We start from the raw sequence: 12,232 nt of genomic DNA, 5'->3' as shown, positions 1-12,232 counted from the left end.
CCATAAAAGAGCATCTATAATTATACTATTTATTTTTTAGTTAAAATTTAACTAAAAATATATATAAAATCTATTTTAAGAGCTTTTTATAAAATTTTAACTCCAATCATACTCTCTAATTAAATGAGTTATAAATGCTATAACACTTTTTAATTGATCAATCTCTATAAAAATAAAAATAAAAATTGTTAATATTAATTAAAAGTTCAAAATAATCATAAATAAAGCAATATTAAATTAGAGAGCTGATTTTCCCACTCTTCTTTATCTACTTACACTCCCTTTTGTTTTTTAAATACTTTTTAATCAATTTTGTTCTTTCTCTTTCCTATTATGTTCTTATCCTACATTAATTTCTTTTTTACTTCATTTTTATATTATTTCTTTTTCTTTATACTTAATTTTCCAACTTACACTCAATTAAAAAAAAACTCAATTTCTTATTCAATTAAAGTAAAAAAAAATACTAAAAATTTAGTTCAAGTTGGAAAATTAAGTATAAAGAAAAAGAACTAATATAAAAGTGAAGTAAAAAGAAATTATTATAGAGTAAAAATAGAATAAAAAAGAGAAAGATTAAAATTAATTAAAAAATATTAAAAAATAAAAGAATCGTAAATGAAGAAAAAGGGAGTCAAATTATAGACAGCCAATAGGAGTTAGGATTGTTGATAAATATTGATTGTGATTATTTTTTTTGGGACGAATATTGATTGTGATTATACATTCCTATCCTGCTGAAATTCTCTCTCTCTCTCTTCTGGTGGCTGGCACTTGGAAACTTCTCTCCCAGTCAGTCCCAGCTGTAACACCACCACCAACCACTGTCTTCATCATCACCACCGCCATCAACATCCCCCTGAAGGCTTTCCCTCCTTCGCATAGAACATATTAAAGCTTTTTGGAGCACAATCACAATGCAGCAGCTGCTGGTCTTCAAATAAACCTGACCTGTACTTAATTTTTTGTATTTTATAGTTTTGAATTTTGAATTTAATTTAATTCTATTTTTGGCAGACGAGGACAGTCCAAGTAAAACAACTATCAGATCTAGCTAGTGATAGAGAAATTCACGAGTTCTTCTCATTCTCTGGAGAAATCGAACGCATTCAGATCCAACGGTACGCTTTCTTTCTTTCTTTTTTCTTTAATTCAAAATTTTAGTTTTTTTTAATTTTTTATAATATTATTTTTATCTAAACACTGGGTTTTTCAATTTGTTTGGCTGCCGGGAAAATTTAAGGAAAAAACAAGGAGAAGAACACTTTAATATTTTCCCCGGCAATTTTCGAAGGAAAAAAAGGTCAAAAAGTAAATGCATGCATACTTTAATCTAGCTATTTTAAAGTATATTTTAACCTTCCTGTTTTTTTTTTTTTTTTTTTTTTTTTGTGTGTGGATAAACTATTAGGAAAATAAAAGAAAAAAGAATTCACTTGTGTTTAATTTCATAAATTTGACTTAAAGCTAATGTAACCAAGTTTTTATTTTATTTTTAATTTTACCATCTTTCTTGCGATTGTACTGAGCAACGAAACCAAGCCAGTTGTAAGTGTTTGTTGCGATTGTTAATCTTGTTTTTTGAATTGGATGTGTGCAGTGAGCCTGGACAATCAAAGACTGCATTTGTTACTTTCAAGGATCCCAAAGCTCTCGAAATCGCGTTGTTGTTATCGGTATTTTCTCAAATTTGTTTTTTACTTTATTGCAATTGAAGTCAGTGCCTTATAATATATTTTCTTTATAAGCAAGTTCCTTTCTTTCCTTTGTTCTTTTTTTCTTAAGGGTCCTCCATTGATTAAACTTGAGAAAAGAAGCAGCTTATTGGAAGAAAGCCTCTAATTGAACACTTTTCTTTAACTTCAAGCTAGGCTTTTTGTGCTTTTAGTTTTATGCTCAATGTGAGTTGCTTTGGAAAGCAATAGAAGTACGTGAGGACAAAATTGGTCATTCGGTAATACAAAAATAAATAATCAAATTTGATTTCATTCCAAAAGGAAGATATTGGTGTATCAGAAACTTGAACCTAAGCTAATGAGTCAAGGTCAGTCTTGCAACGTGGTTTCTCAATTGCTGCGTATCTTACACTCTTGTACACGTTGTTTAATCTTTTGGGATTACTTTGAATCTTGGAATCCTTATAGGCCAAAATTCTTTATCGCCCCCTTCTTTTTCTGTATACAATGAAGTGGAAGACAGTAAGAGATATAAAGAAAGCAAAATAAGCATAGAGTTTTTTCCTATAAATAAATCAAAAGCACAGAGTTGTTCATTCAAGTTCTTGTCCCCTATTTTCCATTTTTTGGTGAATAGATAACTAATTAAATGTGAGGAGTAGCAATAAAAGTGATATATGTTAATATAATTTTATATTTAAAGAAAGGCAGTTTCCATGTTTGTTGTTGAATGTTCATTGCATGCAATATTTTCTGTTCAAATGGTATAATTGTATGGAAAGTATCTTTCTCAATCTCTGTCTTTATAGATGTTTTATCTAAAGTTCTCACATTATCAATGTACTTGTGCCTTATCTTCTTATCTTCCATGACATCAGCTGAATAAGCATTTTCTTCCATTTAAATGATTTATGGGTTTTGAACTTGCAATTTGGATTCCTTTTCAATAAGCATGCATTTCTGCTCTTTGGCTCTATGTAATGAAAACTGTGTGTTTGGTTGCAGGGAGCAACAATAGTAGATCAGATTGTGATTATATCTCCAGTTGAAAATTATGTACCAAAAACTGAGGTGCTGGTAAGCTTCATTTAACAGTTTCTGCAATCTGTTTCTTTCCTGCAGCCAAAACTTTGTAGTTCATTCGTGCAATTCATGCAGGAAGTAAGGATGGTGGAAAGTGCTGTTTGTGCTGCTCCTGATGGAATTCTTTCACCAAATGCTGAGGTAGCCATTGACACCACCACATATCTCAAGGTGTTAAGAATCTGACCTAGTTGAAGAAATTTCATATGTAGCTAATTAAGTACATTTTAGTGGATACTAGAGTATTCTGGAAATGGAAAATTTGTGAGTTGGCATTTAAAAATCCCTCGTGGGGTATTATAAGCCTTATATCACTATATAAGATCTTTACTACTGTGGAAATTTAATGTTGATATACAAGGGTCCTCAGGTGTGTCACTCTCTTTATTCCTTTGGTGCATTCAGCTTCCGAATGAGCGAAAGAATACATGACTTAATCATTTGAAATGGAATTTTTTTTCCAACTTACGTATCTTCCTGCCTTATAGATTATAGAATACCTATTAGCACATCCATTTACTGGATTGTGACTGTTTCTAGTTTTTGGTCTATCTTGAATATTATGATACTGACACGCTTATTTTCCCAAGACGTTCAGTCATAACGTCCAGTCATTGCCTTATTGTTGTTTACCTTCAAAGTTTCCAATTTTACGGGCTCAGGGTAAATATGTCTCTGTTAGCAGGATAGAAATAGCCCGCCTACCAATGGAAGGGTGTATGTTAATAGAGCACAAGATGTGGTGACCTGTATTGTCGCAAAAGGTTCAGCTATTGGACAAGATGCTGTGAACAAGGCTAAAGCATTTGATGAAAAACATCGGTTGACAGCAAGTGCGTCAGAGAAGGTTATTTCCTTTGACAAGAGAGTGGGTCTCACAGAGAAATTAACAGTAGGCTTTTCCGTGGTTAATGAGAAAGTGAAGTCTGTTGATCAAAGGCTTCATGTCTCAGATAAAACAATGGCAGCAATATTTGCGGCAGAGAGAAAATTGAATGATACGGGGTCAGCTGTCAAAACAAGCAGGTATATGAGCCCTTTAAAAAATGTGATCTGCCAATCTATTTTGCACTTTTCTGCTGCTGTTAATTATTTCATACGTTCTGTAAGAATGATGCTGAAAGTGAAAAAGGAATTATCTGCAAATAACGAGGGCAGTGGTATGCATTTTTCATTTGTTTAACTTGAAGCCTGTTTCCTTGGGCCATCCATGGACCCTGTTTCTTTGAAGTTTTTGAGGGTACTAGGCTTAGCTTATTTCAGTAGGACACATTCTCTAGACATCAAAATATCTCGTAAAGGCCACTTCTATATACTGTATGTTGAGAATATAAATCTATATTGGGCATTCTATACCTTGAATCATAATGTATAAAATCCGGACTCCATTGCCAATTGTTCTAGGTTGGATGCCACAACTTTGATGTGCATACACATACCAGGATCTTTACCCCAAGTAGCACTCATTCTGATGTTGCTTTTGTTCCTTGGATTCTTTAGAGTTCCAATTTGTAGGTTCTTTGCTTTCTTATTTTCTTGTTCTTCACAAACTTACTATTAGTAGAGGATGGATATGTGAACTCTGCATCTATAAATAAATTTTAAAAAAAAAAAAAAAAAACATTAACTTTTCCCCGCCCTCTCCCCACAACTTGTTTTATGTTTCTATGGTTTCGTATCTACCCCTCATAAAAATGAAAACCTGTAGAGAGATTTGTAAAATGACATGAAAATTGGAAGACATGATAGAGAATTTGTAGTCAGGACGAACCACTTTAATGACCTCTCTAGAGTGATTTCATTCCAGCAGAATCATCTCTATTGATAGATGAGAATAAAACCGAGAACAATGTCTGTTGACAAACTCTTCTATGGTGTTGACAGGTATGTGACTGCTGGAGCAGCCTGGTTAAATGGTGCTTTTGGTAAGGTGGCAAAGGCAGGACAGGCTGCAGGAACGAAAACCAGAGAAAAGTTCCATATGGCTGTGTCAAACTTGACTGCAAAGGTAGGTTACGTCGCTATCAGTATTACATTATTGCTCATATGAGAACCCTTACGTTTGTATTGTATGATTTTTTATTTCCTGGTAATCATGTGATGGCAGTTTTATGTGAAAACCTAGAATTTGTATTAATACACCTTATGTTGCTGCGTTTCCACCCTTAAAAGGGCCACAAAGCCATCCATCTTTTTGTAGGTGGACTTTAAGAATTAAGTTCCCCTCTTTATCTGTTGTAATTCTGGTTAAATTTTGCTAGAAACTTCAGAGAGTTATCATTTAGAATATAAAGATGATTAAGCAATTAAAATATGACTAATTAGTAGAAATATTCTTAGGTGCTCTATAATTATTTTAGCTAAAAGTATTATAATCTGAATCCAGAAGCGAAGTGATTTTATGCTTTGTTATCTTGTAATTATGCCTTTGATATGCAGGAACCTCCAATTGCTGCATAAGCCAGAGGATTTAAGGTGGCAGAAACTAACCTCGACGTGCATTCTTTCATGAACACATTCGACAACCATGTTGCTCTAGTGATCAATTTGAGGACAGATGCCCCTCAAAACAGATTGCAGGTTTGGTATAGATTGGGATGAATCATGCAAGCTCCCTTTATGATTCACTCTGTATGGTTTGATGTGTGCACTCAAGTTTTGCATTCATTTTTATTTTTCTTTATATCAATTCAATTCATAGGGTATTGAGCCTGTGGCTTCATTTGTAATTTTTCTGTAAGTTTGTTGAGTGAAAGAACTTATATATATAAAAAGAACAGAAAAGGCAATTGGATTGAGAAGAAAGAAGTCAGAATTGTGAGGACATGTTGCTTTCTGTCTTTGTAAGGACGTATTTTCTGTTTATTTACTACTTGATATTGTGATTGCTTTTTTAATTTTGACAATTTTATATGATTTCTATCACGCTATAGTTTGCTTTTGGGTAAACCAACCAATAAATATATTATATATGTAACCAGATGCCAAGGCCATTGAATGGTTTGGGGGAATTGATCATCAATAAGGGGAATTACTTGGAATTGATATGCTAATTGATTGGTAGTATTGGTTAAGGTGAAATCGGATGCTCTAGTGTCTTTATCTCTTGGTTTTCCAAAATCTCGTGTGGTGCAAGGTCTTTTGTTTTAATTGCTTTATTTAATTTTAGTTTTTCTCAATTACAAATTCAAATCAATTTCATCCTTCTCAATTTAAAATTAGGTTCAGTTTAATTGTTAGGAATATGAAGAATGTAATCAATCATTGTGGGACGATATCTGTGTTTACTTAGCTATATCACTTTTGATTCATATACGTGCAAGCATTAAAATTTGATTAAGTTGGTAAAACTTGAGTGGGGCTCACAGAGAAATTAATGTTGACATGTATCTTAGGGGTGGGTACGGTTAGGTTTGGACCAGTTTTTGCACTAAATTAGAACCGATCAGGTACTATTCATCCGGTTTGGTTTTAATAAAAAAATTTCAAAAACTGTTTGGTTCGGGTTGAATCTATTTCGGTCCGGTTTGGTTTTGAATCGGATTATAAAAATTAATTTTTAATACAATTCTCAATCGAAATATTATTATTATTACTTGAAAATTAACAAATTATTCAATTTCATATAAAAATAAATATTAAAGTTAGAAAAGAGAGATATTTTGAAATTGAACTTGGAAAAATATTAGTTTTTTTTTTTTGGGGTGAAATTAAAAATATAGCATTAAATATAAATATATATTAAAATTATATATTTTTCAATTTGACCGGTTCGGTTCGATTTTTGAAGACATGGAATCGGATCCAAAACCGTTCCAAACCGGTCTGGATCGATTTTTGACTTTTTAGTCAGCTTGATTTTTTTCCGGTTTGGTTCGGTGCGGTTCGGCTCGAATTTTCGGTTCGTCGGTTTAAGTGCCCACCCCTAATGTATCTTATGTTGGCGAGATATCTAGATATTTGGTCTCAAGACAAAATTGATAGATACTTTGCCCTCACATTTATGGAGATATTCTCTTAAGAAAGAATGAACAGAAACTTGGCTCCACAATCCCAAACACTTTCTTTTTTGTACTAATATCTTATACTTAGAAATATATCTTGTAATAGGAATATTTACTTTCCTTTTTCTTTCCACTACTAATAACATTTAGATCTTTTGAGTTAAAACAGAATTATGTGGTGATAAAATAAAATAAAAACGACAACCAAAGTGATACATTTTTTTTTTTAATAGGAGAAATGGAATTCATTCATAGAATCAAGATAGCATACATAGAACAACACGAAACAGTAGCCTCGTTAAAACCTTCATGAGGGACAAACCTTAGGCTAGGAAAGTCTACCACACATGTCATGGACTAACAAGAGAGTCTGAAACAGTCACGTAGAACCAAAGCTAGAACAAGAAAAGAAAAACAACAGGCTGACACATAGACCTCCGACGAGAACACCACAACACAACCTAACTATCAAAAGAGTACTGCTATGAAATCATAGTCCTTTCCACAGCCACAAGATAGTGAGAGCATCCGACAGAGAGCACACCAATACCCTAGGAAAAAGGAAACAGCCGCTAAGTACCCCATCTCCAATCACTTCCAGGAGTAATGACGATGAAAGGAGAACAAGACATAAGGAGCAACACAAAGATGAGACTAGCTCCACAAACAGGCTAGGAATAAATAAATAAATAACAAGGTCCCCCCCAAAATGTCGTATCATGTCAACAATGTCAAAGAAAACTCCTATGAAACCATTCTTGAAATAGGCGAAGAATCAAAGGTCAACGAAGGGGAGAAAAGAAGAAGACACCATGCAACAATAACAAAACTGGCCTCAGTCACTTAATCCTGAACACGGGGATTAGGCTCAAGAGCATTCGCTGGATGCCAAGCCCAGGAATGCCCACATAACATATTAAGGAAAGCGTCCAGGAGACTTCACAGGGCCAGTCTCCATAGGTTTGTCAGTAGGGAAAACAAGGCACAAAGGCTTGGAAGCCATGAAATCTACCCCAGAAACCCAGATATCTCCAACTAAAACGAGTGCAACTGGAGTTTTACACTTAGCATGAGTCTTGATGGAGACATAATGGGAGCCCTCCCCTTTATTGGGTCTGCCGCTATCCCTTTTTGGTGAATGACTGGCAGAGAACTAAATAATGGGCATAAGATCAAAGGGATCAGAGGTTGCTGAACCTTTGGGGGGGCTGGGAGAGGTGCCTGAGAGATGGGATCATTTAAGGTTGGAACTACTGAAGCCACATAGATGTCTGGCTCATTCAGGGAAACTGGCGGAGAACGCGTCACAGCAACTGAACTCTCAGACTGACGTTGAAGAGAGGCCATTGGGTCAAGCAATGTATGGCGGAGAGGTGGGCCGGGGGTGGGGGGTGATAGAGTCGTCTACCTCGGTCTATTCGCGAGAAGACCACTACCAAGACCGAGTGCCAAAACTAATACAATCGCTCGAAACATCATTTATCCATACTGAAGGAAGTTGAGGTTCCACCCCAAAACCAATTGGCAATGAGGGGAGTTGCCCAACTCCTTATAAACCGAGGCTAGGTCCCTTAACATTTCAATGTGGGACAAACACTCTCAACACGCCCCCACACATGTGGCGAACTTTCAAGCCTAACACGTGGACAACACATATTGGGTGACGTGGGAGCACGTGTGGCCGTTGGGCCAAACACGTGAAGCCTTGCTCTGATACCATGAAGGAAGTTGAGGTTCCACCCCAAAACCAATTGGCAATGGGGGGAGTAGCCCAACTCCTTATAAACCCAGACTAGGTCCCTTAACATTTCAATGTGGGACAAACACTCTCAACACATACACAAGTTGTTAAGGAGAATGAATTGGAGTCTTATGTGGGGGTGAAGGAGTCAATGTACTTTGTGCAGAAGAACCTATAGAATTTCCCCGCAAGTTGGTACCACCTTCTAGATCAACAAAAACAGAGGAAAATTGTGCCAACAAAGATGGAGTGAGAGAACCTTGAGAAAGCTCATACTTATCAATACACACCTGAGTAAGATGACCAATTTTGCCACACGCAAAACAATTTTCAGGGAGATACTCATACTTAAAATTCACTATTCGCTCACCCACCTTAGGAAATGTATCAGGTGTTAGGCGGATAAGAGGTTGGGTGACATCAAACCTTAAATGAATCCGGATAAAATGCCCTACACAATAAGTACCATCACGATTATCCACCCAAAGAACTTCTCCAAGAATAGCCCCAATTGCTTTAGCAACAATGATAGTCATGCAGAAGGCAGGGACACCATGAAGTTGAACCCAAAAGGTACCAAGAGTCAAGAGCAACAAGTTCATATTCCCATGATTCGGGATATCAGCCAACAAAATCAATTAGTGCCGAAAAGCCTAGGGCTCCATATCAAGAACCCGCTTCTTATCGCGATCACAAACAAAACAAACCCAAAACCTATTGAAAACCAATTTCCTTAATAGAGAAATCAGCAGAGCCTTTCCAAAGTTACATAAAGGTTTTAATAAAGCCATCACGACTGACGGGCTGATCTATAAGGACCCGAGCCACAAGACCATAGATTAAACCAACAAAAATGTCTGCAATGTTAGAAGAACCAATAACCAAACCAGCCTATTCACCTGGCGTGAGTACCAAGCGGCTACCAAAGGATTGCTCAATATTTTCCACATACGTAGATATACCAAAATAATAGACAAACCACCAAACATCAAGAAAGGGAAAAGACGAGAGCAAACGAACGAGTCCCCGAAGAATGGGAAAGATTACCACGGTGACAGACTGGGACAATGGTGCACAGTTATGATGCCAAGAGTGCAGACGTGATTGGGTAGGGAGCAGGGCCGTCCCTGAGATTTTGAGGGCCCTGTGCGAAACTTAAATTGGGGCCTCACATAATCTAATACGGAAATGCTATAAAAATTTGTCATAACTTAATGTCCTAAACAATTTTTTTTTTTATAACTAAAATTCACCATCAATAAATATGCAATGACAATCAGAAATCAAATTCATAAAAATTTCAATGTTTCCATTTGATAAAGTTAAATGTTTGGTACAAAAATAAGCTCCTTGTGCCCCTATAAGTCTCTTGCTGCCTCCAATAAGCAATCTGTGGTTAATAGAAAAAAAAAAAATGGCAATCACAAATTAAAGAGAAGTTGCACACAAATGTCATTAACAAATTAGATTATATTGCATTAAACACAAAAGCAACAACAAAAACATACCTGATTATCCAAAAATCATTCACATTGTATTTGCTGTCTTATTTGAAGAATTAAAATTATTACGAGAGCTTTTACCCCAGAAGAAAAAAAAAAACACAGCTAGTACAATACTAATGTCTGAAAATTGATCTTCTTGAATTTTTAGAAGAGAAATCATCAATCAAATGTTCATAATCAAGTTTTTCAAGAAGTTCACTTTCAATTGAAATCAAAGCTAGTCCATTTAATCTTTCTTGCGACATAGTTGATCGCAAGTATGATTTTAACAATTTTAATTTTGAAAAACTTCTTTCCGCAGATGCAACAGTAACAGGAATAGTCAATAGGATTCTATATGCAATGAATGCATTTGGAAAACAATTTAATCTTTTCAAGAAATTTAATATTGCAATAGCTGTGGTATTTTCTTTTGGTAAAAGCTCCCGTAAAACTTTCAACTCAACAAATAAATCCTCCCCATCGACGTCAGAAAACTTGTCATTTTTCAAAATGCTTTCCAGATGACTACAACTATTCTTCAAATCGCAATCATCCAATGAATTTAACTTCTTTGAAGTAAACAAAAACCCAAAAATATTCTCATACTCTTGATATTGTTGAAACCTTCTTCGTAAAGAACCAATAGCTTGATCCACTAAATACAAGAAATAATCAATTCTAAACTTTTCTTTAGCTGATTCAGGAACTGATTGGGATGGCTCACAAGTATTCTCATCAAAATATTATTTTCTACGAATTTTTCGCTTCTCAAGAAACACTGGGTCAATTCCCATGTCAGTAGCAATTTCTTTAGCAGTACACATAGCTTCTGTAAACCCATTTTCTCTATACTTCTCAAAAAAAGTAATCAACCCTTTCACTTTATCAATAGCAACATCAATAAGCATGTCTTCAGATTGTAAGTTTTTGCTAACTACATTGACAGCACCTAATATATCATACCAAATAACCATGCCCAATAAGAACTCAAAATTTCCAAGTTCATATGTTGCCAAAGAATTAGCTTCACTTGTTATTTTGGAGTCACCGTCACTTTCTGCTAACTGAAGTAAAGCTTCTCTTAAATCTGCAGCTTGGAATCTTATTGCTCTTACACTTTCAATACGACTTTCCCAACGTGTAACTGACAATGATTTCAGAGTTAAGTGTTTAACATTATCTTTCAATATCTTCCACCGCTTTGTAGAATTAGCAAACAATGTATAAATACGTTGTATGATTCCAAAAAAATCTTTTGCTTTTCCACAAGAGTTTGCAATATCGCAAAGTGTTAAATTAAGACTATGACAACCACAAGGTGTGTACAATGCTCTAGGATTTACATCCAAAAGTTTTCTTTGGACACCTTGGTATTTCCCACTCATATTTGATCCATTGTCATAGCCTTGTCCTCTCACATTATCAATATCAAGCTTAAGTTTTTGCAACACCGTTTGCAACTCTTCAAAAAGGCCTTGTCCTGTTGTATCATTCACAATCAAAAATTCCAAAAAGAATTCTTCAACCTTTATTGGATTAGTAGAGACATCCACACATCTTACTATCAAACTCATTTGTTCTTGGTTGCTAGCATCTGGAGTACAATCAAGAATCACAGAAAAATATTTAGCTTCTTCAATCTTTTTAATGATTGCACTTTTGAGCTCAGAAGCTAACAAAAGTATCAATTCATTTTGAATCTTATGACTAAGATAATGATAATCAAAACGACGTCTTTGTAATGCAAAAAGATCTAAAAAAGCAGTCGAGGATGAGAATAGACGACCAACTCTCTAAAAAAACCGTCGTTAAAAAAGAAAAATATGACACATATTAACAGAACAAGGCCGCAAGATAGACATACAACGACGAAAATTAAAATAAGACGCCGTTAAATATCATTTTCACGACAATAAAAAAATATGACGTCTTTAAATACATTAGAAGACGACGTTATTGATTCCTACTACGTCGCCTATATAAAAACAGCCGTCGTAAAATAAATTTTCCACTTCGATTTTTCTATAAAAGATGACGTGGAAATAGTTGTCAATGTCATTATTTACGACGTATGTATTTATAGAGTAGACGTTGAACAACGAAACAACGTCGGTTACAAATATATGAGAGTCGTATTACAAAATTTATTCGTCCTATTTTCAGAAACAAACAACGACGATAAATATTAGACGTTGTTAAATAAAACAACGTCGAAAACAAATAAAAACAGACGTGTTTAGT

The 12,232-nt window shown here is 34.9% G+C and overlaps 2 protein-coding genes and 1 pseudogene across 9 annotated transcripts; 1 reads left to right on the top strand and 2 right to left on the bottom strand.

Moving 5' to 3' along the window:
* The first annotated feature begins 698 nt into the window (after window positions 1-698).
* Window positions 699-5,656, top strand: LOC117634967 (binding partner of ACD11 1). 8 transcript variants are annotated; one of them, XM_034369265.1, is made up of 8 exons: window positions 699-932; window positions 1,018-1,121; window positions 1,601-1,676; window positions 2,682-2,747; window positions 2,835-2,900; window positions 3,442-3,785; window positions 4,644-4,767; window positions 5,199-5,656. In XM_034369265.1, exons 1-8 carry the CDS (start codon window positions 918-920, stop codon window positions 5,217-5,219), a joined length of 816 nt encoding a protein of 271 aa, XP_034225156.1. In that variant the 5' UTR covers window positions 699-917; the 3' UTR covers window positions 5,220-5,656. The 8 variants fall into 8 exon arrangements, with proteins under 8 accessions (XP_034225156.1, XP_034225153.1, XP_034225152.1 ...); XM_034369262.1 differs by having other exon boundaries at window positions 2,835-2,930; window positions 3,445-3,785; XM_034369261.1 differs by having other exon boundaries at window positions 2,835-2,930.
* A 2,955-nt stretch (window positions 5,657-8,611) lies between these two features.
* LOC117633994 lies at window positions 8,612-9,106 on the bottom strand. The gene has a single exon (XM_034367887.1). The coding sequence runs from the start codon at window positions 9,104-9,106 to the stop codon at window positions 8,612-8,614; it is 495 nt and encodes a 164-aa protein (XP_034223778.1).
* Window positions 9,107-9,269: 163 nt separating this feature from the next.
* The window catches only part of LOC117633993, a 5,404-nt pseudogene continuing 2,441 nt past the window's right edge, over window positions 9,270-12,232 (bottom strand).

This window comes from Prunus dulcis, chromosome 7, assembly GCF_902201215.1.
Source record: "Prunus dulcis chromosome 7, ALMONDv2, whole genome shotgun sequence".
Taxonomy (NCBI): domain Eukaryota; kingdom Viridiplantae; phylum Streptophyta; class Magnoliopsida; order Rosales; family Rosaceae; genus Prunus; species Prunus dulcis.
Note: the sequence above shows the minus strand (reverse complement) of the source record. Positions and strands in the feature narration are given on the sequence as shown.